This window comes from Nycticebus coucang, chromosome 4 (genome assembly GCF_027406575.1).
Source record: "Nycticebus coucang isolate mNycCou1 chromosome 4, mNycCou1.pri, whole genome shotgun sequence".
Classification (NCBI taxonomy): Eukaryota; Metazoa; Chordata; class Mammalia; order Primates; family Lorisidae; genus Nycticebus; species Nycticebus coucang.
This window is the reverse complement of record NC_069783.1, coordinates 61,481,794-61,508,988: the sequence shown is the minus strand read 5'-3', so window position 1 is coordinate 61,508,988 and position 27,195 is coordinate 61,481,794. Positions and strand designations below refer to the sequence as shown.

The 27,195-nt window shown below is 35.8% G+C and overlaps 1 protein-coding gene across 4 annotated transcripts in view; it reads right to left on the bottom strand.

Annotated features, from left to right (window-relative positions):
- Window positions 1-27,195, bottom strand: part of EHBP1 (EH domain binding protein 1) — a 412,692-nt gene that overhangs the window by 48,846 nt on the left and 336,651 nt on the right. For 2 of the 4 annotated variants that reach the window (XM_053587096.1, XM_053587097.1), the window contains 5 exons: window positions 18,547-18,654; window positions 15,013-15,137; window positions 12,290-12,425; window positions 12,033-12,139; window positions 9,290-9,413 (listed from right to left, as the gene is read on the bottom strand). In XM_053587096.1, coding sequence (XP_053443071.1) covers window positions 9,290-9,413; window positions 12,033-12,139; window positions 12,290-12,425; window positions 15,013-15,137; window positions 18,547-18,654 — 600 coding nt within the window. The remainder of the gene's footprint in view (window positions 1-9,289; window positions 9,414-12,032; window positions 12,140-12,289; window positions 12,426-15,012; window positions 15,138-18,546; window positions 18,655-27,195) is intronic. The other 2 variants (XM_053587100.1, XM_053587098.1) reach the window with 1 other exon arrangement.

The window sequence follows — 27,195 nt, the reverse complement described above, 5'->3', positions numbered from 1 at the left end:
TTTCTCATATTCTCTTGTCTATATTTATTTTGTCTACATTTATTTTACTGCTCTGCTAATTCAATTACGTTTACCATTGGTGGTCAATACAGTTTTTGTTATTTAATTAATCCTTATATAGCATCATAAACATGTTCATTATCTGATAATATCATGGTCTCAATGGTGAACAGTGCCTATTCAATAACTTACTGAATTTATATCTTACCAAACTCATAAGTCTATGTCTAATCATTAAAAATATTTTTTAAAAATTATATGCACCAAATATATAATTATAATAAAGTTCAGAATGTTACTTGGGTGATAAAAAATGAGAAACTATAAATGAAAGGAAATTAGAGACAGAATACACATGGTATAAAATAGTTACATGATTCTTAGAAAGATTTTTAACACTTTGGTTGTATTTTACACTTATTCAATATTTGTAAGTCACAGCAAAAATTCATCTACTTTATTCATGGATTGATAGCAGTAGAAGGTATACTGTTACAACAATAAGATATCTTTGTGATTATTTAATGTTGGTTATTATGATGGGAAAATAAATCAATCATGGTGAAATTATAATACCTTGTAATTTGACGACATAAATGCCTTTTTGTTTTTATATCTTCTGCATGTGCTTTCTCTCTTACTCATTTACAAAGCAAATCATTTTGAGCATATGTAGCATTTCAAGAATAAAAATGTAAAACCCCCTAGAAATGTAAAAAGTTTGAGTATTCAGACTCTAATCAAGAGATGCAACATTGAGTGAACCAGTATTCATGTTACCAAAGCACTAATTTTCTTTTCTTTCTTTTTTTTTTTTTTTATTGTTGGGGATTCATTGAGGGTACAATAAGCCAGGTTACACTGATTGCAATTGTAGGTAAAGTCCCTCTTGCAATCATGTCTTGCCCTAAAGTGTGACACACACCAAGGCCCCACCCCCCTCTCTCTGTCCCTCTTTCTGCTTCCCCCCCATAACCTTAATTGTCATTAATTGTCCTCATATCAAAATTGAGTACATAGGATTCATGCTTCTCCATTCACCAAAGCACTAATTTTCTTTTCTTTTTGTTTTTTTTTTTTTGAGACAGAGTCAGACTTTGTTGCCCTCTGTAGAGTGCCGTGGCCTCATAGCTCATAGCAACCTCAAACTCTTGAGTTCCAGCGATTCTCTTGCCTCAGCCTCCCTAATAGCAGGGACTACAGGAGCCTGCCATAGTGCCCGGCTATTTTTGTTGTTGAGTGTTTAGCAGGCCCAGGCTGGGTTCGTGGAACCCATCAGCCCTGGTGTATGTGGCTGGCGCCCTAACCCCTGAGCTATGGATGCCGAGCCCAAAGCACTAATTTTCCATAAGCTCTTCTAATACACCAAGAAACTGTACTTTTTTTTAATAGCTAAGATTACATTCAGATTGAAACAGATCAAGATCTCATTTTTATTTTAACAGTAAAACTAAAGGGTTTTAACGTAGGAAATGTACATTTATATCTGTGTCATAAATTGCAAGCTGCTAATATAAAAACAATTACTTTAAATTAGAAGTCAGTGACTTAACTTTCAATTAGTTTTACTTTTAACTTCAGAAAACCATCTTTAGGTATTCAAAAGTAGGGGATTTTATCTTTTTTTAATTTTTTGAGACAGAGTCTCATTTTGTCACCGTTGGTAGAGTGCTATGGCATCACAGCTCACAGCAACCTCAAACTCCTGGGCTTAAGAGATTTTCTTGCCTCAGCCTCCCAAGTAGCTGGGACTATAGGCACCTGCCACAACACCTGGCTGTTTTTAGAGATGAGGTCTTGCTCTGGCTCAGGCTGGTCTTGAACCTCTGAGCTCAGGGCAATCCGCCCGCCTCGTCCTCCCAAGTGCTGTGATTACAGGAGTGAACTACTGTGCCCGGCCCAAAAGTAGTTGATTTTATAATGAAAACTACTTTCTAGAGGTTATAATGCTCAAGTTTAAGAACCTTCTAAAGATTATCAAACAGTGAGTTTCTTCATTTGAAAGGAAGCTTGTTTTATTCCTTTGATTATTCCAAAGAAGAATATTTTGTAGCCTGATTTTCATATATATTATGTGTATATTGTGATGACCAAGGTAAAGAAATAATGTGTGTGTGTGTATATATATATTTATTTATTTAATTTATTTTTTTTTTGAGACAGTCTCACTTTGTCACCTTTGGTAGAGTGCGTTGGCATCATAACTCCACAGCAACCTCAAACTCTTGGGCTCAAGCGATTCCCTTGCCTCAGCCTCCCAAGTAGCTGGGGCTACACGCACCAGCCACAACACCCAGCTATTTTTAGAAATGGGGTCTCGTTCTTGCTTAGGCTAGTCTGGAACTCCTGAACTCAGGCAATCTACCTGCTCCCAGAGTGCTGGGATTACAGGCATGAGCCACTGCGTGTGGCTAAAGAAATAATATTAAGAGGTATAAGGCTAGGCACAGTGGCTCACACCTGTAATCCTAGCACTTTGGGAGGCAGGAGGATTGCTTGAACTCAGAAGTTCGAGACCAGTCTGAGCCAAGACCCCATCTCTACTAAAAGTATCTTTAAACATCTTTAGAAAAACTAGCCAGGTATTGTAGCAGCAGCCTGTAGTACCAGCTACTGGGAGGCTGAAGCAAGAGGATTGCTCAAGCCCAAGAGTTTGAAGTTACTGTGAGCTATGATGCCACAGCACTCTACTCAGGGTGATAGAGTGAGACTCTACCTCAAAAGGAAAAAAAAAAAAAAAAGGTATAAGAGCATGTTGGGTCTTTAAATAAGCCAAATGGGTTTGTTAAGTGTGTTTTTTGCCTGATCTAAATGAATAATGATCTGTTTTTGTTTTTTTCTGAGTAACTAATCATAAATCATGAAATGGTAAGAAGAAGGTTGAAAGAATGATTAATAAAACTCCAGGAAAATCAGAAGTTCAGCTCTACGATGACGAGAGATGAAATGGAGATCATGTCAGTTGGTATTGGAGAGTCAGGCTCCAGAGCCATCAGACTGGATTTGATTCCTGCTCTACCACTTGTAAACTGTATGAATGGAGCAAGTTACCTATTTCCTTAACCTTCAGACGTGATTATTAACACTTCCAGTTATTAAGAGAACCTATTTCCTAGAGACATTATGAGAAACAAAATAATATATACATAAGAGCCAGCATGTGATAAATACAGATCATTATTGTTATCTCTAGTGAAGATGATGGATAATTCTGGAGATTCGAAAGCAACTGTTCTCAGTAACAACATACAAATTTTACTTTAATTTTTTAGGGGAGCCCTATTTCCTGCTTTATTTATTTATTTCTTTTGTAGTTTAGCCAGGGCTGGGTTCAAACCTGCCACCCTCGGTATATGGGGCCGGCGCCCTACCCACTGAGCCATAGGCACCGCCCGCTATTTCCTGCTTTAGAGCAGCTTTAATACTACATTTGGATAAGGTAAAGAAACATTCTGAAGAATGTATAGAAAAGTTATTTATTTTAATCCATTTCTTCCTTAAGTATATATATTATATATATATATATATATATTTTTTTTTTTTTTTTTTTCTTTTTGCAGTTTCTGGCCAGGGCTGGGTTTAAACCTACCACCTCCGGCATATGGGGCCAGCGCCCTACCCCTCTGAGCCACAGGCACCGCCCTAGTATATTTAATATTTTAAAATGGTCAGTTAGGTTTTGGACTAGATGGCCCACAAGCAGCTACAGCATCCGTATTTTTGACCTAGGGATTTAAGGAGCCTATCATGATCCTTTTATTCAGTGCTTAAAGGTTAAGAAGTTGTAAGATACAATTTTAATATAATTTCCCCCTCATGAATGTTTAATTTTATACTTAAGTGTAAATAAAAAGAAAACTCAAACATTAGATTAACACACTATAGCTATACTGTTAAAAAATCTGATAACTACTAAATGAAAACAGATTGGTAATGGAGAAGAAATATCATTCATTCTAGTAAACGCTATTTGTAGCACTACAGTAAAAGGGCCCATCAACATTTCCATTATAAATTCCATTTTTTTCTGGTTTACAACATTGCTGGCACAGATTTATTAGCACTAAACTTAACATACATACATGTTTCTATATGTTTTGCTGTTCCCAATGAAATAATCATTATAAACTTTAGGTGCTGGAAACTTAAAAATTCCCCCTCAACAACAATTACACACACACATACACAATTGCTATTTAATATTTAGACTATCACTAATTTAAGCTTTCCTAACAATTTTAGGAGAAACCAGACATACAAACCCCAACAGCTGCTCTGTCTCAGCCATTGGTGCTCTTGCCTAGTTACTGCTATTCTCATTCCTGGCACCCCCCTCATGTTGCATGAGCCTCTTACATTCCTTTCCTATTTTCTTGCTACAACCTTCTGCCAACATGCCAAGAGAAATGCCCAGCAGTCTAGGCCGCCATCCAGGCTCCACCCATCCCCTTCAGGATATAGAAGATTCAGTGGCACCAGAGTAGTGCTTAAAACTCAGAGCTGCTCAAGCTCTGGGAACCTAGGACTCAAGTGTAAAACCGTATTCAGCATCACTACTGTTTAGTAGTTAGTTTTATTTTGAAGTAACAAGTTTATGTGGGCTTGTCTGACTTGTGGACGTTTAGAACAGTATTTCTTTTGGAAAATATCTTTTGAATTCTACATAGACCTCAAAACGCATTTAAAACTGAGTACAGGGACGCTGACTCACGCCTATAATCCTAGTGGTATGGGAGAGCGAGGCGGGTAGATTGCCTGAGCTCAGGAGTTCAAGACCAGCCTAAGCAAGAGTGAGATCCTGTTTCTAAAACTAGCCAGGCTTTATGGCAGGTACCCACAGTCCCAGCTACTCAGGAGGCTGAGGCAAAAGAATTGCTTGAGCCCAAGAGTTTGAGGTTGCTGTGAGCTGTGACACCATAGCATTCTACCAAGGGCAACAAAGTGAGACTCTGTCTCAAAAAAACAAACAAAATAAAAAAAGGTACAGAATTACCATAAGATTCAGAAATTACAATCCTAGGTATATATGCAAAAGAACTGAAAATAGGAATTAAAAAAGATACTTGTACACAAATGTTCATAGTAGCCAAAAGGTAGAAAGAGACCAAATATTCAATCAACAAGTGAATAAATAAAATGTGGTATAAACATAGAATAGAATATTATTCAGTCATAAAAAGGAATGAAGTACTACTACATGCTATAACATGGATGTACTTTGAAGACATTAAGTGAAAAAAGCCAAACACAAAAGGACAAATATGGTTTGAGTTCACTTATATGAAATATCTATAATAAAACAAATTCATAAAGACAGAGAATAGAGGCTAGGCATGATGACTCACACCTGTAATCCTAACACTCTGGAAGGTTGAAGTGGGCAGTCTGCTTGACTTTAGGAGTTCCAGTGAGAACGCTGTCTCTACTAAAAATAGAAAATTAGCTGGGTGTTATGTTATGCTACCTGGGACTAAGCTGAGGCATGAGGATTGCTTGAGCCCAAGAGTTTGAAGTTGCTGTGAGCTATGATGATGATGCCATGGCACTCAACCCCAGGAGTGACAGAATGAGTGGAACTCTTTCTTAAAAAAAAAAAAAAGGACGGAAAGTAGATTAGAGATGCCCAGGGGACTGAGTAGGAGGAAACGGGGGAGTTATTGCTTAATGAGTAAAGAATTAAGTTATTGCTTAATGTTTAGGATGATGAAAAACTTTTGGAAATACATAGTGGTGATGATTGCACAACACTGTGAATGTTTTAAATATTATAGAATTGTACACTTTCAAATGGTTAATTTTATATTATGAGAATTTCAAATCAGTAAAAAAAAATTTAGTCAGTATCTACAAGAATATAAAAACTGTAATAGCAGATAAAACATTCTTGCTTTATAAAGAAGTTGTACTTAGAAAAGATGACTAAATCAAAAGCCAGAAAATCTAAAAACCCAGGTTTAAACCCTAACTCTGCCACTGCTAGTCAGGTCATCTTAAATGAGTTATTTCCCTTATTTGAGCTTCAGTTTCATCATATAAAGAATGTGAATACTATCTGCTCTGCTCATTTCTAAAGCTGAGGATCCTCTAATACACCAGAAAGAAAGGTACTATTATAATAAATGAAAAGCTGGAATGAACTGGAACTCCTAAAGGAAAAATAAAAATATATGCTTTCACTTTCTAAACCCATTATCCCTTATTTCAGATACCAAGCTAGGCTTTAGGCAAACCTTAAAAACATATGTGCTAGAGGAGGTTCAATATCATCTAGGGAGATTTTCAGAGCATGTCAAACTGGGGGACCAAGTCAGTTTTAGTCTGAATGCAGTAGCAGCCCCAATCAGGGTCAGATTCTATCCTGTAGAATAAGTAATAGAATAATCCCCCAAAGGATTTCAATGTCAATCTGTAGCCTTGTCTTACAGATTATAAAGGATTTATGGGACCATTTCAAAACTTTACTAGTGACATACAGGGTACGAGGGAGAAATTGAGTCCATTTTGGTTACAGCCCTCCGTAAACCAGGTTCCACGTGTTAAAAGAAGGAAAGGAAATACAATTTCTAGCTTTTTCACTAGTGGCACAAGGTATTCTTGTATAGTAATATCTAATTTATCCCAAACAATTGGGGAAGATAGTTCATTCCGTTTGTTAAAAACAAAAAAAATTGTCTCCTCAGAGTATTTAAAGAAAATAAGGCTAGGCATGGTGGCTCATGCCTGAAATCCTAGTACTTCAGTAAACCAAGGAAGGAGGATTCCTTTAGACCATGAGTTGAAGATCAGCCTGAGCAAGAAGACGACCCTGTCTACAAAAAATAGAAAAATTAACCAGGCATGATGGTACATGCCTGTAGTTCTAGCTATTTGAGAGGCTGAGGCAAGAGGATTGCTTGAACCCAGGAGTTAGAGGTTGCAGTGAGCTATGACAATGCTACTGCACTCCAGCCTGAGTGACAGAATGAGACCCTGTCTCTGAAGAAAAAAAAAATTAAAGGAAACAATTTTTTTTTTCTTTTTGAGACATAGTCTTGCTCTGACTCCCTGGGTAGAGTGCAGTGACATCATTATAACTCACTGCAACTTCAAAATCCTGGGTTCAAGTGATCCTCCTGCCTCAGCCTTCTATGTCCCTACTATAGGCACCCACCATCTCATCTGGCCAATTTTTCTATTTTTAGTGAGATATGGTCACACTCTTGCTCAGACTGGTCTTGAGTTCCTAAGCTCAAGCGATCCAATCCTCCTGCTTCAGGCTGAGAGTGCTAGGATTATAGTCATAAGCCACTACACCCAGATAGAAATAATTTTTAAATGCATTATAGAAATTATGCTAATAATTTCATTTAAAATACTACATACAGCCACTCGGCGCTTGTAGCTCAGCACCTAGGGCACCAGCTACATACACTGGAGCTGGTGGGTTCAAACCCAGCCCGGGCCTGCCAAACAATAACTACAGCCAAAAAATAGGCAGGCATTGTGGTGGGCACCTGTAGTCCCAGCTACTTGAGAGGCTGAGGCAAGAGAATCGCTTAAAACCAAGAGTTTGAGGTTACCATGAGCTGTGATGCCATAGCACTCCACTGAGGGCAACATAGTGAGACTCTCTCTCTCTCAAATAAATAAATAAAAATAAATAAATACTACGTATAGCTAATATAGCTAAAATTTTCAAAAGCCCTTAGAAATCTAAGGAAAAAATGCAAATTAGAAAAATATATCGGTTTATGGATCTATGCTAAAGTCACACAATTGCGTATGTACTAGATTGAGCATGCCTGTAACTTGTTAGGGGAACAATAAACATGGCCTAGGTAATCTGATATAGCAAGAAGTCCTGGTAATCTGAATTAGTTAATATCAGCTACATATCTAAATGACTCTGAGCATTTCCTATGTCTCCATCTCCTCACCTGTACAATAAGAGATTTAGGTTCTGAAAAAAAGGTTTTGTCTTTTTTTTCGGTTTTAAATTTTAAGCAATAGACACTTTTCTTCAAACAAACTCTTCCGGGCAGCGCCTGCGGCTCAAAGGAGTAGGGCGCCGGCCCCATATGCCGGAGGTGGCGAGTTCAAACCCAGCCTCAGCCAGAAACTGCAAAAAAAAAACCAAATGCACTCTTTCAAGCTCACTATTTCAAATAAATAAATTCAGAACCACTTTGTTTGAAGTAAGGTAAGGAATCTAGGTATCTGTATTCTTTCTGCTCCTTTATTGTCCTGGCAGCTCCTAACGGCCTCTGAAGAAGCTGTAGTGCTCCATAGAACACAGTATGAAACTCAGTTAAAGCCTAAGGTTCCTTCTTGTTCTAATATGTTCCGATTTCACTAATCAATTCATTTCCAAATATCCCATATAAATGCTTATATTTGGAGGAGTTCTTTTATTGTAAATATATTTTTGGAAAGTAGAGAAGAAAAAGTTCAGGAAAGCTTTCCAATCCTAAATCATGCTAATCTACTTTATTTTAACACTGCCATAAAGTGAAAGCAATTAATTAGATTAAAGAAATGGATTTTCACACTTATTTTTTTGACTTTTTTTTCTCATACAACTTATACTTTGGTATGAAGGATTTTAATTTATTTCTCATTATTAAAGAAATATACACACACACATACACATACAGTTCTTTTCCAATAGATCACTGTGAACTTAGATATGTTCGATCAACCATTGGCAATCAGCATTAAATGCCAATCCATCCTGTTTAGGAGCCAACTTGCTGCTCTAACCTATCTTTACAAACCTTGCTATATACTTTAATCCTTTCAAATGCAACTGTGACACAAAGTATTACAGACTTTAAAAAACCTGTTCTCTTGAAAAAAAATTGTGGAGCATCAGTAACCAGATAGTATTCTCAAATTTCAGTGATCTAGTCCATGGAGCCATCCCCTATGCACAGTGCTCTGTTTCATGCAGTACATGGCTTTAGCTGGCCAAATCTTTTTTTTTCCCAATGAATCAGTAGAACAGTAAAGATCTTACTTTTTTTTTAAGCAGTGGCATATCAATGAGGCACAGATGTGTATTCCAACTCTGCATGGATGAGCACACTGTTCAATAGTGCTGGCTCACACGGTATCAGGGCAAGTTATCACTTCCCATGAAGGCACTCTTATCACCAGGGCCCAGAGAGGTAGCTGCAAATCGCAGCCTTTTTATTTTCAAGGCAGTTTTGCTGAACATTCAGGCTTCAAAGATTCACACTTCCAAAACTCTATAAGAGTTTGTGAACGCTCAATTTGCCAAAACTGTTTACAGTGTAATTGGGCACCGTACCTGTGTCCATGAGATAGCGAAGGCGCTTCTCCACCAGCGCAGCACGGGTGTCAATTTGCTTTTGCTCATTCTCTAGTGCTGCCAATTCTCCTACAACATACTGACTGGTGTCTTTGAACCCTTTCTGTTAACGAGAACAAACAGGAAGGGAAAAAAAAATCACTTGTAAGTTGCATTTTTCCTTTCTACAAACACTTAGTAAAGCACTTACCTAGAGAACCAAATACATACTTAGTATCACCCTTAGCACTAAAAAGCAACTCCCTGTGATTCAAAAAATTTTCATAGGTATTATGTATACCAAACTTTTGTAAATATAGAACATTTCAGCTGTTTAGTGTTATATTTATAATTTCACACCCAGATTTGTCAGATTTAAAAAGTTCACACTAAATTAAAAAAATTCTCTTTCGGGTTAAGTCAGCGTTATTTAAGCATAGACAAGGACAGAGATAAGTTTTCCCTTGCTGATTATCAAATTAAACACCAGTGGAACCTTTAATTCAAAAGTATAATATGCAAAACTGGAGCTTTACTAAGAAATTTATCCTTGAAGTATCCATCCTGAGAGAAATCAGAGAGATTGTTCTAATAAAAGTACAAATTTTAAAGGTATTTTTTTCATAGGAACTGTATTATTTTAAATACTTTAAACAATTTTCCCTCCAGCTGGCTCCTGTATTTTAACATGTTATTCTGTTGATGTATTACCAATTATTGTAGCAGCAAATTCTAACCTGACAGGTGGTTTCAAAACTTGCTACACAGGACCTAATGAAATTAGTATACTGATTTGGTTTATCTTCTGCTTAGTCAAATTTGGATTTCAATATGAAAATTTACTTTTTATAATCATCCATCCTTAGAAGTTTTATTTGAAATACCAGCTCTATTATAAAGAGCCAGTATACCCTTAATCTTTCATTTATATTACAAATTTAAATCATTACATTAAGGGTTACTATTGAGAGTATAGTTACAAAAATGGATTAATTATAGCTCCATTTGGAATATCTGTTTACCTTTTTACATTTTGGGGACTGAGACTTAATTAGCTGAGAAATATTAAAGAACTACTTAAGTGATTACTCTCACCATCACCACTACTATCATAAGCATCTATTAACTATTTATTAAGTGAAATAAATGTTAACAATCTTCTCCTATCAAATCTCTTCCCTACCTAGTAGCTTATTAATCTCTAAGAAGCTGTGAGGAATTATTTTCCATTACACCTTAACTAAGAAACAAAATTAAGAATCACGTTAGTTATGAGCATATTTTGGAATTCTCATGATCAATAAACATGTTTAACTATAAGTTTAACTTACATACCTTTTGAACTAGTAAACAACTTGTACTTACTTGTGAACTGAATTTATATTAACTTATTAAACTGATTATAGTAGTTGACAAATTTAAAGTTGAAATATTTTATGAAATCACACAACTAATAATTTCTAGGATAGTTTGATCAAAAGATTATTATTTTTTAAAGATTCATATAGAATGGATAGTTTTCCATCTTAATATAAAATATAACAGAATAAAAGCTAATGGTAACTTTAAAATCTGGAATAATCTGGTGAATGCTTTTTTAATCTATCTGCCAGATAGCAGAACATTTTCAAAAGGGACTTTTTCTTTTCTCATTCCTATACAGAGGAACAAAACAAATATAGCACTTTGTAAAGGCAATATGAACAACATAGATATAAGAAAGCAAAACCTAAAACTTCATTGCTTTTACTAATTGGTTCAATTAAAAATAGTAACAAATTTCATAATCAGGTTTCCCTAGTTTGAGTACATAGTATATTCAAGTATTCTGTAACTTATATGTTATATCAAATATTTTATCAAGCTGTATCAGTGAGCTATTCTTTTCCAGCTCATACCTTTCCAGGTGTTTTAAAGGGAACAACTTAAAATGAGAAGCTTTTAGAACCCTAAGATGTAGTTGGTTACTCTAAGTGTACTTATGTGGATTTAAAAATCCAACAAAGACTACCTTAGCACTAAAAAAAAACAATGAAAATATTTAGATAAACTCTAGATAATACAAAAAATAGCACTGTTGAAGAGAGCTATGCTTCCAAGCAAAAATTCAAGTTAAAACTTGTTCTTCCTGCTTCTGTCCCGCAGCTGTCCATCAAAAGCAGCTTTCTCCCTGCGGTCTATCAAATATTTCCCTCACAAATCAATTTTACACATGATCAGCCCATACCCCTACTGAGCTGAACCTCCCTGTTAATTAAGTGAAGAAATTACCATATATATTATATTAATGCAAACATCATTCAGCTAGTAATTCACGGCTGATCTGGATAATGGAAAGGTTGAACACCCATTAACCCAAGCCAACAAAATGGGTTGGCTGAGAAATTCTAGCAGGTCTCATGTGACTTTTCCCTCTAACTGCAGCTCTGTGGTATCTGCTATTGTAATAATTAAAATCCTCCCGGTAGATCAATACTGGAATCTCTTTATGGGAAGTGCCCTGATGGAAATGTCTCAAGGAAGCTGGGGCTGTGGAACTCGGAAAAATTCATTTTTTTTTATCTGACAATTATCACCACACTGCAGACTAATTCAACAGTGCACCCCTCTCACTCTGCTTTGAATGCACTGGAGATTGACATCTTAAAAAACCTAACATCTCATTTTAACAAATAAAGGCACTATTTCCACATACAGTTTGGAATTATCAGCAATCATGAAACCACACAAAAAATTAATATACATTAAGCACTTCATCTTCTGATGGCTTCCTCTGAGTTTCAGTTATCGCTGCCTTCTCCTCATTTCCTTTCTTTGTATCTTCCTGTATTGATCTCTGCCTTTTCATCTCTTAAAAAAAGGGAAAGACATGTAAAATTATTATAAAGCTTGATATTTGTGTATTAAAATGTGGATTTACATTTTCAGTATATATACACACATACATATTTAAATACTATTAAATTATAAAATAGGAAAACATTTTAAAATTATTCCTACCTGGTCTATTCTCAACATATTGACTGAAAGACTGAAGTTGAGTTTTTCTGACTGTAGAATCCTTGCTGAACACAACAGGATTTCTAAAACGTTCTGTTGCTTTTTGTAATCTCTCAGTTCGGAGATCTGTGCCATTCTAAAAGTAAAACAACACATTGTTAAGAGAGTCCTGATCTCTGAAACATGAAATTACATGTTAGTAAGGCACCTAATAATGATTTAGGATAATGTTGATTTAGAAACTCTAGCAACTTTTTGAAAGAAAATGGATTTTAAAGCATTCTAAATAGCTCACCTGCAAGTTCTGTTGCCTGTAATCAAAAACTTTGGGAAATATGGTTTAAACCCTTGATAACTTTGATACTTTTGTGTCTTTTCCCAGTGATACATATCATTTAAAAGCCAAGTTATCTCCTATTCCCCCCTATCCTGCCCCATCAAGTTGTACAGTCCCACAGACTTGTATAACAAGAAGAACTAGTTTCTAATTTTATGCCCATTGAGATAAACTACTAATGCTGGATGAAGGCTAAAAGGTAGGATTATAATACTACCCCACTGAACTGAATTTCATCAGCTATAACTTTCCAAAGCCAGATTTGTAAGTAAGCCCTTTACAGCTAAGGAAACTACAATTATCTTTCCCAGAGCTTCCTATGTTAATACTGGTAACAAATTCAAATGGTTCTATCAACAAGAAATATCCCAGAAGACTGAACCACTGCAGTGTGTGGAAGCTGCAGATACCGAGGTGCTGTGTACCAAACAAATATTTCATTTTATACCTAATCTTTTATTATTTTTATTAAGTGTTTTGAAAGTAAATAGGGAAAGGCTAAGATGCATGACTAATAGCTAAGCCTGCTGAATGCTGAAACTGGTTATCAAAAGCTACCAAGACTTTGCCCTTCCTCTGCATTGAGACAATCAGTAATGAGGGAGCCCTCCAATGGCCTATTCTCTAGCCTCAAGGAGGCCTGGGATACAGAATCCTCAAGGGAAGGTAACAGTTTATCCTTTTCCACAAACACAGAATGCCTCATTTATAAATGTGTAAACTGCATTTTATTAAAAAAATAAAAACCCAAATCAATGCTGAAAGCTTCAAGAGAACAGATGGACTCTATATGTTCTTTATAAACACCATTTTCAAAATCTTAACTGAAAGGTTCATACAAAGACAAGCTGCATAAACACAACTTTTGCTGGAATAACTTTAAAAATTACTACATAAAAGCTTTTAGAAAAACAAAACCAGTTTAATCTATACAGATGATTAAACCATAATAATGAAAATATTTCTATATTAATTTTTTAAAAAATTATCTAATATATTTACTATTAATATCATGCTTATAATATCCTAGTCCTACAGTTAGGATTGAAACAATTTTGGCTTTTCTTTTTTTCCTGAGAAAAGCGTGAGTGCTACTGTTATAACAACTATCCAATAGTCTAAAACTCAAGTATTTTACTAAAATAAACAAACATGGCTAAATTTTTTTAGGCTTGGCAACATGCTAAAATATCAGTGCGATTAGCCAGCAAATCCCATCTTAAGAAACCTTTTTATGACTAGGGACTTCTGCCACTTTACAAATGTATTCCTCTAAACCCACTAATTCAGTTAGCCTTTTCAATCCATTGTATTATTCTTAGGCCAGCTTCATTCTGCATTAAATCCACTGCAGAAAGCTAAATTGAACGCAAAAAATCAGACCTGATCCAGCCTTCCTTTTGTTCAAAGATAGAGACCAAAAGTCCTCTGGTGCTGCCACACACTTTCATCACCAATTTATAGAAACTGACAATATACGGGAAAAGCAATGAAAGTCATTGTTTTGGGACTTCAAAGCATCTCTATGTCAGGGGAAGGAAATCCTTTCAGTCAGCAAGGCAGTCCCCATAGTCCGCAGGTGGGTGAAAAGTTATACAGAACTGGAAGTGCCCTTAAGCTACAGAAATATTAATGATATACTATGAGGAAAAGGGGAGAAACACATGGGTGGGGATAATATAATCTAATAATTTCAATATTCTTACAATGTGTCGTTCTGACTAAAATGCTATATGAGGTAAGATACAAAGCAGCACAAAACACATGCAAGTATCTTAAACATTTATATTGGATCATCCACCCATCTTCAGGTATGATGATTCTTATAAACAACATAAATTTAGTTCATTTAGAGCAGTTATTTTCAACTGGTGTGACGCAGCATACTGATGTGCCATGAGAGGATCTTAGGTTGCTTTAAAATTTTTAAAGATCATTAAATTATTTTCAAAAGACCTTCAAAGCACAATAAGCATATTCTTTCTTTTTTTTTTTTGATCAACATAATTTAAGTGTGATGTGGAACAGGTTCAAATGTGAGATGAAAAAAGTTGAAAAATATTGATCCAGAGGTTGAGGATGATGGGAAAATATGCTAGAATTCTTTCAGCAATATTCTTCAAAGCAAAATATACATACATATAGAATTCAAGAATAGTTTCTGTATAACATCTACTTTTATTCAAAATAGGAATTTAAAATAGCTTCCCTGAAAGATAGTGCATGAACACTGATTATCATAATGATATTTTATTTATTGCCTGTTTAATAAAACCTTAATTTTACTGTGAAGAACTTGGTAAGAAATTATTTTTAGGATTATAAAGTGCAAGTGGAAACTAGAATTCATAAATACCGAGCCAAATGTTTAACAAGTAAAATTTACCTTAATGTCTTGCTCTAAGATCTCAGTTACAGCTTTCTGGGCAGCACCAGGGAGAGAATTTGCCACCTGTGGCTGAGCTTCTAGGAGCTTCTTCAACTTCAAGTCCACCAACTTACTATTTTGTTCTGTTAAATATGTAAATACCATTATAACCAACTGAGATGCATTTAGATATGTAGGTTATTAGGTTATCAATTTTAGGTGACATTATAAAAATAGTAAGGAAGTAGAAAAGGATATTAGGGTTATGAAGTAACTTTTCAGATTAGATACATGCAGAACCCTATTTCTACATACATACATGTACGTGTATATGTAAAATTTCCCTCCCAAACCATTCCCTTTAAAAAATACAATCTACATACCTAAAGATAACTCATTTATAACTATAGTTAATGGTAGCTATGCTTACCTGAAAATCTAAGCCTATATGTGATATACAGATTTATATAAGTACTACGTAGGCTTTTATTACTATATAATAAAACAAGTTATCACAACAAACTAGGTTACATTATTTTATAATTTCAATTCTTTTAGCATATTAAATTTACAAATATAATACCATATTAAAACAAAAGCTAACATGATCTCAGGCAGTCTTGTATACGTACATAATGTTAGAATCGAATGTTAATGTGTATTCACATTTAGTTTGTATTGAAATAAGGCCATATGTTTAGAAATACCTTTTATTTAGATGGCAGAAATACAATAAAGATTATCACATTTTTAGAATATCTTAAATATGAATAGAAATTTAAAATAAAATAGGTCTATAACTTTTAAAATAAACATTTTCAAATTTATTTTTTAGCAAGTGGATTAATCCTTAATAATACAATAGTTTGGAAATGAGTGGAAATACAATTATTTTTAGTTAAACCCACACAAATCAACTTTTTAATAAAATGGTTATAACAGACTTGCCCACCATTTGGTGAATTATATTCTTCATAAAGATTAATAACTTTTCTAATTATGACTCTTAATAAATACTATTATCATTACTTTCATGCAAATTGGTCAGTTTATATTGCCAAGCTTCTCTTTAAACAGTATCTGATGAACTATGGTCAAATCAAGATAGAGATAAAACAATTTATTATTAAAACATTATGACTTTTATATACATATTAAAATAAGAATTTTGGGAAAAATAAAGCAAGGATAATAATCAGAAAATATTCTACATGCTCTTAGATTATAGTTTGCATTTCTATTATTGTCACAAAATAAACTATAAATCTGAATTGGGAGACCTCTCGACTCACATGCCAATACTTACTGGCATGCTTGAGAGGTATAAACAATTTATTAGTTAACTCCACACAGGAAGACAGATGTATTTCCTTTTTAGGCATATGCAAAGTGGAAAGTTTGTTAAAAGGATACTAGTCAAGCCTGTTAGGATTAAAATTAAACAATCTTTAAAGTATCCCACAAAGTTGCTTTAGCTGAAACTGGAAAAATCCCCCTTACTTTACCTAAGGAAAGTAATTTTTCCTTTCTTTATAAACTACTGTAAAATTAGGATAATACTTATTATCATTGATTATATACTTCAATAAATTGAATGTTAAGGCTTCAATTCTGTATTTGTGGATGTCCTCAGCAGTAAAAGGATTTTACTGGTTTCTGATAAAGCCTTTGATGGTGGTTGTGGGGTATGGTGTATGTGTGTGCGCAGGGGTGGGGGGAGGTAAGCAACAACAAAAATCTTTTCAAAAAGGAAAACCAAACCTACTCAAGTGCTATAGTACTTAAACAGAAAGACGTAAAACATAGTTCTAATTTTTGGAAAAATTTTCCTTCAATATCAGCATTCTCTAAGACTTGCACAGTTATACACACACACTTATATATATAATATCTTTTTAATAATCAGCTGAATTTAAGAAGCAGGACTTGCACAATATAAATTCATTGATCTCTGTGTAGCAACAGTATAATTTAATACTGGGCATGAAGGAACTACCAACAAAAGAACATGGGTTTTTGTGGGTGATCCTTATAATCAGGAAGACCCAATCAACTATTTCTTTGAGAAGTAATAGCATGATTTCAAACAGAGGAGGAAACAAAGCAGGTTAGCACTACAGGGGCATGCCAGGGATGAGAAAAAGAATTCCTACTCTCACCATCTTTATTTTTTTATAGGAAAAGATAAATATTAGGGACTTTGCCTTCCTTAAATCTAAAGAGATCACCTAAGACTTTTTATTGCTATAAGAATTCAATTCAATGAGCATTTATGGAACCCTTTGGGTATACAAAGCTTTAAATTGATACTTGTTGCTGGCTTATACATGCATATGGAACACTCATGTATTAAAAACCACTAGAGAATATCTTTGTATTTTAAACAAGAACTTAAAAAAGTCAATTGCCAGTGTGATTTACTGATTTATTGATGTAAAATCGGTTTGTTTAATAGTACTCTATGTAAGTAGTTTTCAAAGTGTCATATTGTGGCCAGGTGCAGTGGCTCATGACTATAATCCCAGCACTCTGGGAGGCCAAGGCAGGAGGATCACTCGAACACAGGAGTTTGAGACCACCGTGAGCAAGAGCAAGACCCTGTTTCTACTAAAAAAAATAGAAAAATTGGGTGAGCATCGTGGCAAGTGCCTGTAGTCACCTGAGGCAGAAGGATGGCTTGAACTTAGGAGTTTGAGATTGCTGTGAACTAGGGGTTTGAGATTGCTGTGAGCCATGGCACCCTAACCTGGGCAACAAAGTGAGTCTCTGTCTCAAAAAAAAAAAAAAAAAGCAAAGGGTCTTCTTGTCATCAGTTAAATATGCAGAAATGATTAGCATAATATTTAAAGCAAGCACAAAATTTGCAAAATAATATTACAGCTAAGGCTATCAATTCTAAACTAAGTCAGAAAATCTGATTCATGGTTATTTTTCACTTTTTTTTTTTGTCTCCCTCAGCAGAGTGCCATGGCATCATCCTAGTTCACACAACCTCTAACTTCTGAGCTCAAGCAATTCTTTTGAAGCTCAAGCTTTAGACTCTCTAGTAGGTGGGACTACATGCACCTGCCACAATACCTGGCTATTTTTTAGAGACAGGGTCTCACTCTTGCTCAGGCTGGTGTTGAACTCCTGAGCTTAAGCAATCCACCCACCTTGGCCTCCTTTGGCGCCTGACCTTGATTTGTGGTTTAGAACTACATTTGGAGTATTCCATACTTTACAAAATTGCATCAAAATATTTAAGGTGATAAAGCAACCAATTAGTGATCTAAGTGCATCTAAGTTGCCACATATAAAATACAATAGTGAAACTTCACAAGAGAAACAAACCCCAATTTCTATTCCAATGTAATTAAAATTTTAACATTTAACCTAAAACATTCATTTAATATAAAATAAAATTGATGGAAGGTGGATTTAGCTAAATGATTTGTGAGAGTGTAAGATATAATAAAACTACAAAAATAACTTATCGTTGAAGAGATAATAAAAATATACTGTAAATTTTGCCATGCAGCAGGACACAAAACATTTATAATTTGAAATTACCGGGAGTATTAAGGTCATTTTCTAAGTTAGTAAGTTCATCTCCACCTCCTACAACAAAGCCTTCAGGAATCTCCTCGTTAGTATCTATCTCAATATTATCATTTTCATCTGTAGGAACATGTAGCAATAATGTTAGTATATTATTGATATTTTATATCATTTGTTCAAAACACTAAAGAAGAAAAACCAGTATTTTAATGATGGTTATTCAAATTCAGGTCTGACATAGATAAGCAAGTAAAGAAATCAGTTTTATGTCACTTTTTCATTACTGAATTAATGTTTATATTTTATATTCATATGCCAAATATGAATATCACATCAAAGCAAATGCAAAAGTTTTGACAATTTGCCACACACTGTCCCTGAATCTCTGAGTTCATTGAGTCCCTATATTTCAAAGTATAATCTATTAAGAATCTCTAATAATGGCACACAAAAATAAAGTTGGTTTGGAGACAAAGTCATTAAATAACAATTCTAAATTTCATATTTTTACCATTTGTTAGGTATAAATGTGTAAAGAAACACAGTATTCCTTAAAAACTGACAGCTATGTTGAACACATATCCTTGACTCATCCCACCCCCAATTGGTTTGTGACAGTCATTTTTATGAGGACTTAAGTGCTTTTGCACTATAAATATTTTCATAACAGCATATGGGTACATTAAGAGTGAGGCTAGAATGTACAGTACCTTTACCCAGTGGAAGTTTCAGAAATAACTAAGACAATACATTCGGAAAACATAAAGCTGGGAAAATTATTATTCAAAATTAAATACATAGGAATGAGGAAGACTTACACTATTTTTTTTTTTTTTGTTTGTTTGTTTTGAGACAGAGCCTCAAGCTATCTCTCTGGGTAGAGTGCCATGGCATCACAGCTCACGGCAACCTACAACTCCTGGGCTCAAACGATTCTCCTGCCTCCACCTCCCAAGTAGCTGGGATTACAGGCACCCACCACAACACCTGGCTATTTTTTGGTTGTAGCTGTCATTGTTGTTTGGTGGGCCCAGGCTGGATTCGAACCCGCCAGCTCAGGTGTATGTGGCTGGCGCCTTAGCTGCTTGAGTCACAGGCACCAAGCCAGCCACTTAACACTATTTTTTATATCCCTAGGAAAATGTTTTAGGTCATAACTAATTTCATAAAAGTGAGCATCTTCAACTTCACTGTCCTCATAAATTCTTCTCCAAATAATTTTGTAGTTCAACAAATTAATTAACAAATATTTCCTGGGTGCTACGGAAGGTGTTCAGAAAACTTCTTCAGCATTATTTTGTGTTATTCTGAGACATTTTACTATTAATAGTTTTTAGAGACTTAGTGTAGTATTTTGTTGCTGCCAATCAGCCTCCACTGATTATTACTGATGCATCTAGAATGATTGTACAAAATTCAATATTCATTAAGAAACTTCTACTATGTACTATCTATGCAATTTTCAAAACACTGTGCTAGATGCTGAGGAAATACAAACTTGTATAAGACGTTCGTTCTGCCTTAGAGGTGTACACTGAAATAACTATAATATCATGCAGGATGAGTGTTAATATGGAAAATAAGGTACAGATCAAATCCAAAAGATAAAAAGATTACTCTTTGCCAGTGACACCTTAAATTCTTTCTTGGAATCACTAACCTTTAAATAAGGTCTTGAAAAATGTACAGAATTGGGCAGCGCCTGTGGCTCAGTCGGTAGGGCGCCGGCCCCATATGCCGAGGGTGGCGGGTTCAAACCCGGCCCCGGCCAAACTGCAACCAAAAAATAGCCGGGCGTTGTGGCGGGCGCCTGTAGTCCCAGCTGCTCGGGAGGCTGAGGCAAGAGAATCGCTTAAGCCCAGGAGTTAGAGGTTGCTGTGAGCTGTGTGAGGCCACGGCACTCTACCGAGGGCCATAAAGTGAGACTCTGTCTCTACAAAAAAAAAAAAAAAAAAAAAAAAGAAAAATGTACAGAATTAATTCTCTTGAAAAAAAATGTACAGAATTAGTAGAGGTACAATTGAGGGGAGAGCATTAAAGACATGAAAGCAGGAATGGACAGGTTAGGTTTACAGAATGGTGTAAGGTCATATTTGGCTGAAGTATACGGAAAGAGAAATAATAGGAGGTAATATTTGAAAGGCAAAACTATAGAGAGCCTTGAAGGGTAGAATGCAAGGTTTAAATTTTACCTGGTAGGAATGGAGAGATATTGGTACTCTAACAAGATAAGCATTGTTGGCTGGGTTCAATGGCTCACACTTGTAATCCTAGCATTCTGGGAGGCCGAGGTGGGTAGACTGCCTGAGCTTGGGAGTTCAAGAACAGCCTGAGCAAAACTGAGACTCCATCTCTACTAAAAATAGAAAAGCTAGCTGGGCTGGGTGTTATGGCAGCCACCTGTAATACCAACTACTGAGGAGGCTAAGACAAGAAGATCTCTTGAGCCCAAGAGTTTCAGGTTGCTGCTATGAGCTATGATGCCAGGGCATTCTATCCAGGGTGACAGAGAGATTCTACCTTAAAAAAATATAAATAAATAAATAAACACTATGGTTTAGAAAATTAACAGTAGTCTCTATAAGCAGTTTGTAACCAAAGTGTCTTATTGTAATCAGTTGTGAGGTATAGGCGCTGAGGCATCTGTCTTTTATAAATTAAAGATTCGATATTATTTTTATAATATCATTTTTGCTTTCATTGTTATGCTTTTTTTTTTTTTTGTTGTTGTTGTTGTTGTTGCAGTTTTTGGCCGGGGCCGTGTTTGAATCTGCCACCTCCTGGTATATGAGGCTGATGCCCTACTCCTTGAGCCACAGGTGCCGCCCCTCCTATGCTTTCTTATATGAAAGAAAAAGTAGTCTCAAGATTGTACATAGGAGTACACAATGCATTTGACATCATCCTTCATGTAACATTGTTGATCTAGATGCTGAACTGGAAAACAGAAAGACAAGAGGCAGGAAATCCAGGCTGGAGACTCTTATAATCCCCAAGTAAGCAATATGAAGAGCCTAAATAGGATCAAATAATTCGGAGTGAGTGTAACATAACTTGAAGGGATACTGAAATTAGTTTTCTAGGCTTAGTGACTAGAATGATGGCATTACTATGAAAAAAAAGTCGGAAAATATGATCAGATATGGATTCTTTCAGGTTCCATAGAGATGCATAAAACTGTACCTCCTTTCATTAACCACCATACAGTGCCAGGTTCCTGGATGATGATAAATGGGTGCTATTTATTTTTAGTTCCAAGCTAAATAAAACATCTACACTACCACTCACCAATAGTGCTTGAGTGGTTAACTTAATGTTCATACATATATTACTAACCTTAGATAAAAGAATTACTGTTTAGGAAGGAAAGAGTAAAAGTTTATCTCCTACATAGCTATAGCTCAGGTTTTACTTTCTTTCCTTTCATGACTTCAGTTTTATGATGAACCTTGAATTCTTTTCAACAGTTAATGTTACACATTTCCTAACCTCTCTGGAAATGCTCTAACTGCAGAACTAACAAACATGTGGGCCTGGTGCAGTGGCTCACACCTGTAATCCCAGCACTCTGGGAGGCCAAGGCAGGAGTATCACTTGAGGCTAGGAGATCAAGTCCAGCCTGAGCAACATAGTGAGACTTCCATGTCTACAAAAAGAAAAAAAAAATTTAGCCAGGCATGGTGGCACATGTCTATAATCCTGGCTACTTTTGAGGCCAAGGTAGGAAGATGCCTTGAGCACAGGAATTTGAGGCTGCAGTAAACTATGATCAGGCCACCGTATTCCAGCCTGGGTAACAGAGCAAGACTCTGTCTCTTAGAAAGTAAAAAAAAAAAAGGATATGGGCATGTGTGTATGTGCACACATGTGTATGTGTATATGTGTTTAAAGATACTACATATTAATATATTTAGCTGTTTTTATGGTTAATGCCTGAAAAACCCAGTAGTTGAGCTAAGCAGAATATAAACTGGACACTCATACAACAGAAGCTGGTTTGAAAGTATGCCATGTGCTATGTGTGCAGGAAAAGTTATAATGAAAAGAGATTAGATATGCACTGAATGTGAAAGGCATTCCAGTTGATATTGCATAGCATTATAAGCAAAATAGGGATCCCAATAGTAGCACAGCAATAAGGCTAGTCTTCCATTTTTCATTTATAGGTAGTCTTCCATTTTTCATTTATAGAAAAATTGAATGATACTAAGATAAATGTTGATGGTAAAAAAATGAGGTTATTATTAAGAACATATTCAGAAAAAACTTCTCAATTATATTATGATTTTTAAGATTCTCAGCAAAGGTCCCCATAAAATTCATAACTTTTAAAGTTATTTTATAAAAATCAAACAAAAGATAGAAAACAATATAAATGTTATATTAAGCTAAAAAGGAAAATTATTTAAAGTCTGAAAGATTTTATTTCAGATGAACAAATTTAGATAATTATATTGCCATAACTAAAATATTAGGACCATGTACATACACAGACATTCTCATGGACAAAAAAAATTTTTTTTTGAGACAGAGCCTCAAGCTGTTGCCCTGGGTAGAGTGGCATCACAGCTCACAGCAACCTCCAACTCCTGGGCTCAAGCGATTCTCCCGCCTCCACCTCCCAAGTAGCTGGTACCATAGGCGCCTGCCGCAACGCCTGGCTATTTTTTGGTTGTAGCCGTCATCTTTGTTTGGCGGGCCTGGGCTGGATTCGAACCCGCCAGCTCAGGTGTATGTGGCTGGGGCCTTAGCCACTTGAGCCACAGGCGCAGAGCCACATGGACAAAATTTTGAAAATCCATTTTCATCTGGGTGCAGAGGCACAAATCTTTAATCCTAGCCACTCAGGAGGCTGAAGCAGGAGGACAGTTTTAGCCCAGGAGTTCAAGACCAGCTTGGGCAACACAGGGAGACCCCAGCTCAATAAACCACCAAATAATAAAAAAAACTACACACACTTTCTTTGTTCATTTGAAATGCAAAACAAAGTACACTACTCTATCTAAAGCAAACAGAGGTAAAAATATCAGTTTTCAGTGAAAAAGATCCTACTCTAACTCAAATCAAAGTGCTGAGCTATGGAATAAATACATATATAAAAATATAAAGTATAACACATAAAATCTATATCAAATATACCATGTAATACATGATATACGAATATATTATGTATAACATGTTATGCGTTATATAATATATATGAATTATAAATCATCTTAAGACAAAGTAGCCACTTCTCTTGCAAATGTGTCTATAGACTATTAATTAAAATATAACATTTATTTATTTTACTAAAATAAAACCTTCATAAATTTCCAAAGCAGAAATTTGGGCTATATTTCCTGACCACAAAACCATATAACTAAAAACAAAAACACTAAACTTTGTTCCCCAAAAATGTGTGTACCACAGGTAAGATCTGTTCAATGAAATAAACCCACAGGTTTGTTACACACAATGATTTAAAATGAGGCTATCACAGGTCTGTAACTACAAAATGATGCAGGAATTGAAAAACATGGGCAATATATCACACTATCATCTGATTTTCTCATAAGCCCTACAAGTATGTCAAATGGAGGATAAGTAAAGCTAGGTGAGAGCTCCTAGGATGGGTGTGATTCTGCTATTTACATAAGAATTAAGCTATTTCTGATTGCAATAGGATGCAAGTGGGCTGCTTGAATACTTGGTTATACTTGACCTAAAATACCCTGCATGTATCTTTTGTGGACTCCATGAAGCAGAAGACACATCATCTCAAACTTAGTAAGTTTCTTTTTCTCACTGAGGTTGGTAAGCTTTTTCAAATGAGTTCAGGCAAGACTGAGTGATGATCATGTTCAACACATTCCCCAGGCTGTGCATCCACTTTATGATGTCATTTCTTCATTACCATCTCTTTTTTGTCACTCTCAACTACTACTTCTAAAATCTTCCTACACTAGTACTCCAAATTAAGCTAGTTTCAAAATATCTCTCTCTTCCTTTCAGACTACTCTATAGCAAAACTACTTTTTTCAGACCTGATGATTCCTACTAGACATTGTTAGAGTGGATTCTAATTTGTTAATTCTTTTTCCTCACTTATCAACCCCACTAGGGGTTGATAATAAATTCTTGAGAACTCAAGGTGAGTTTTGATTTTGCTGTGCAAGGATCAGCAAACTTGAGAAGGCTGAGGCAAGAGGATCTCTTGAGCCCAAGAATTTGAGGTTATAGTACACTATGATCAGATTCTTGAGAACTCAATCAATAGATAAAGAAAATAGATTCTTGAGAACTCAAAGTGAGTTTTCATTTTGCTTGCAAGGGTCAGCAAACTATAGGCCTGGGGCAAAATCTGGCCTATCACCTTTGGGATAAATAACAGCTACATTCACTAATTCACATGGTGTTCAATACTGCTTTTAGGCTACCTGGGTAGAGTAGTTGGCAAAGAGACCATATGGCCTACAAAGCCTAAAGTATTTACTCTAGCCTTTTCTAGGATGTTTGCTAAATCTTGGTCTAGCATAGTGGCTGGCACTGTTCAAGAGATAATTGAGTATGTATGAACAGTTTGAACTTCAAGCAAGAATTTTACCATCTCTCTCGTTCTGAAGCTTTCTTCCCAACTTTTAGTTGCAATCGCTTAGTTGCTTTTTAGTTGCTATCGCTTAGATCTTGAGGATTAAGGCCTATATCCCTTTATGAAGATAGGCTAACACCCACCACTGAGGATAAGGCATAGGCCTGCTCTTACTTAGGTCAACCTTAGCTCTCACTAAGAGCCTACCATACAGCCAGGTGCAGTGGCTCATACCTGTAATCCTAGCACTCTGGGAAGCCAAGTTGGGGGGATTGCTTGAGCTGAGGAGTTTGAGACCAGGCTGAGCTAGAGCAAGATCCCATCTCTACTAAAAACAGAAAAAACTAGCGGGATGCTATAGCAAGTGCCTCTAGTCCTAGCTACTTGGGAGGCTGAGGCAAGAGGATTGCATAAGCCCAAGTCTTTGAGGTTGCTGTGAGCTGTGACACCATGGCACTCTCAGCACTTTACCCAAGGTGACAGAGTGAGACTCTGTCATAAAATAAAATAAAATAAAAAGAGCCTACCATCTGCTATGTGGCTGTGTCTAACATTCAAGGTATGCTGTGTCCTCTCTCCAGGGAGAAGTGGACCCTGGTCACTTTGGTATCCTCAGGGAATAGGGAACCTGACTCTTCAGCAGGTTCTTACAAGTCATCTGTAAAACTCTCTACCTTCTTCATTTCACCAGACTTTCCCTGTAGTCTGAATTTTCTTGCCAGCTCCACAGATCCAATCCTCACTTGTCCTTTTTTTTTTTTTTTTTACTTTGTTTATTTTACTTACTTTGCTAAATAATACCAAATTCAAGTCTTCACTTTTTTCCTTTTTACCAAGTAGGAAACATTCTTTGGGTTGTAACACTGACAAAATCTCTTTGCTTTCCTGGTTTAGCTTCAACTGGGGCTGGATTATAAAGATAGGATCAACTACATAGCTGACCTATCCCACATCATTAATTAAAGATTTTTAATTATTAGCCTTCCTAGAGTTTACAACTCATTCAGCATTGTTATCTGCTCACCCCCAGAAAAAAAAAAGATACTGGATATTTTTCCATCTTATTATTACTTATTTTCCTACATAGCTTTATGTATCACAGAAAGGTAGTATTAGTAGCTCAGGACAGTCTATCTGGAGGATAAAGAATATGGGCTTTTTTTTTTTCTATCATTCAGAGACAAAGAAGGCAAGGATTTAGAAAACTTACAATATGTGGAAGTTTTTTTTTTGTTGTTTGTTTGTTTTGTTTTTGTTTATTTGTTGAGATGGTATCTCTCTGTGCCACCCAGAGTGGAGTACGGTGGTCTGATCACAGTGTACTGTAACCTCAAATTCTTGGGCTTAAGAGATCCTCCTGCCTCAGCCTTCCAAGAAGCTGGGAGAGTGCACCTTCACTACCAGCTAATTAAAAAAATTTCTTTTGGTAGAGATTGGGTCTCACTATGTTGCTCTAGCTGGTCTGGAACTCTTAGTTTCAAGTGATTATCCTGCCTTGGCCTCCCAAAGTGCTGGGATTAAAAGTGTGAGCTACTGAGGGTGGCCAATTTGGAGTTTTTATGATAAGAGAAACATCTTATTATTAATGATAAATGAAAGCAAAGTGCCATAGCATTATACAAATGTAGCTGTGAATAGTTACTGATATTACTATAAAACTACAGTGGAAAATGCAAAAAATGTAGAAATTGTAAAAAAAAAAAAAAAATCTTGAATGTTAGGAGATGAAAAGGTAAAATGAGGGATTATAAACATTCTGAGAAGACCAGAGAGATAGATACATAGCTGTTTGGGAAAGAAGCTTTTAAATTTATGGGATGGAGTATTAGATGCTTATAGGCACTAATCAGAATTCTCTACAATGATAAACTTTATAAGGAACCAATTAAAAATAGCTAATAATGGGCGGCCCCTGTGGCTCAGTGAGTAGGGCGCCGGCCCCATATACCGAGGGTGGCGGGTTCAAACCCGGCCCCGGCTAAACTGTAATCAAAAAATAGCTGGGTGTTGTGGCGGGCACCTGTAGTCCCAGCTACTCGGGAGGCTGAGGCAGGAGAATCGCTTAAGCCCAGGAGTTGGAGGTTGCTGTG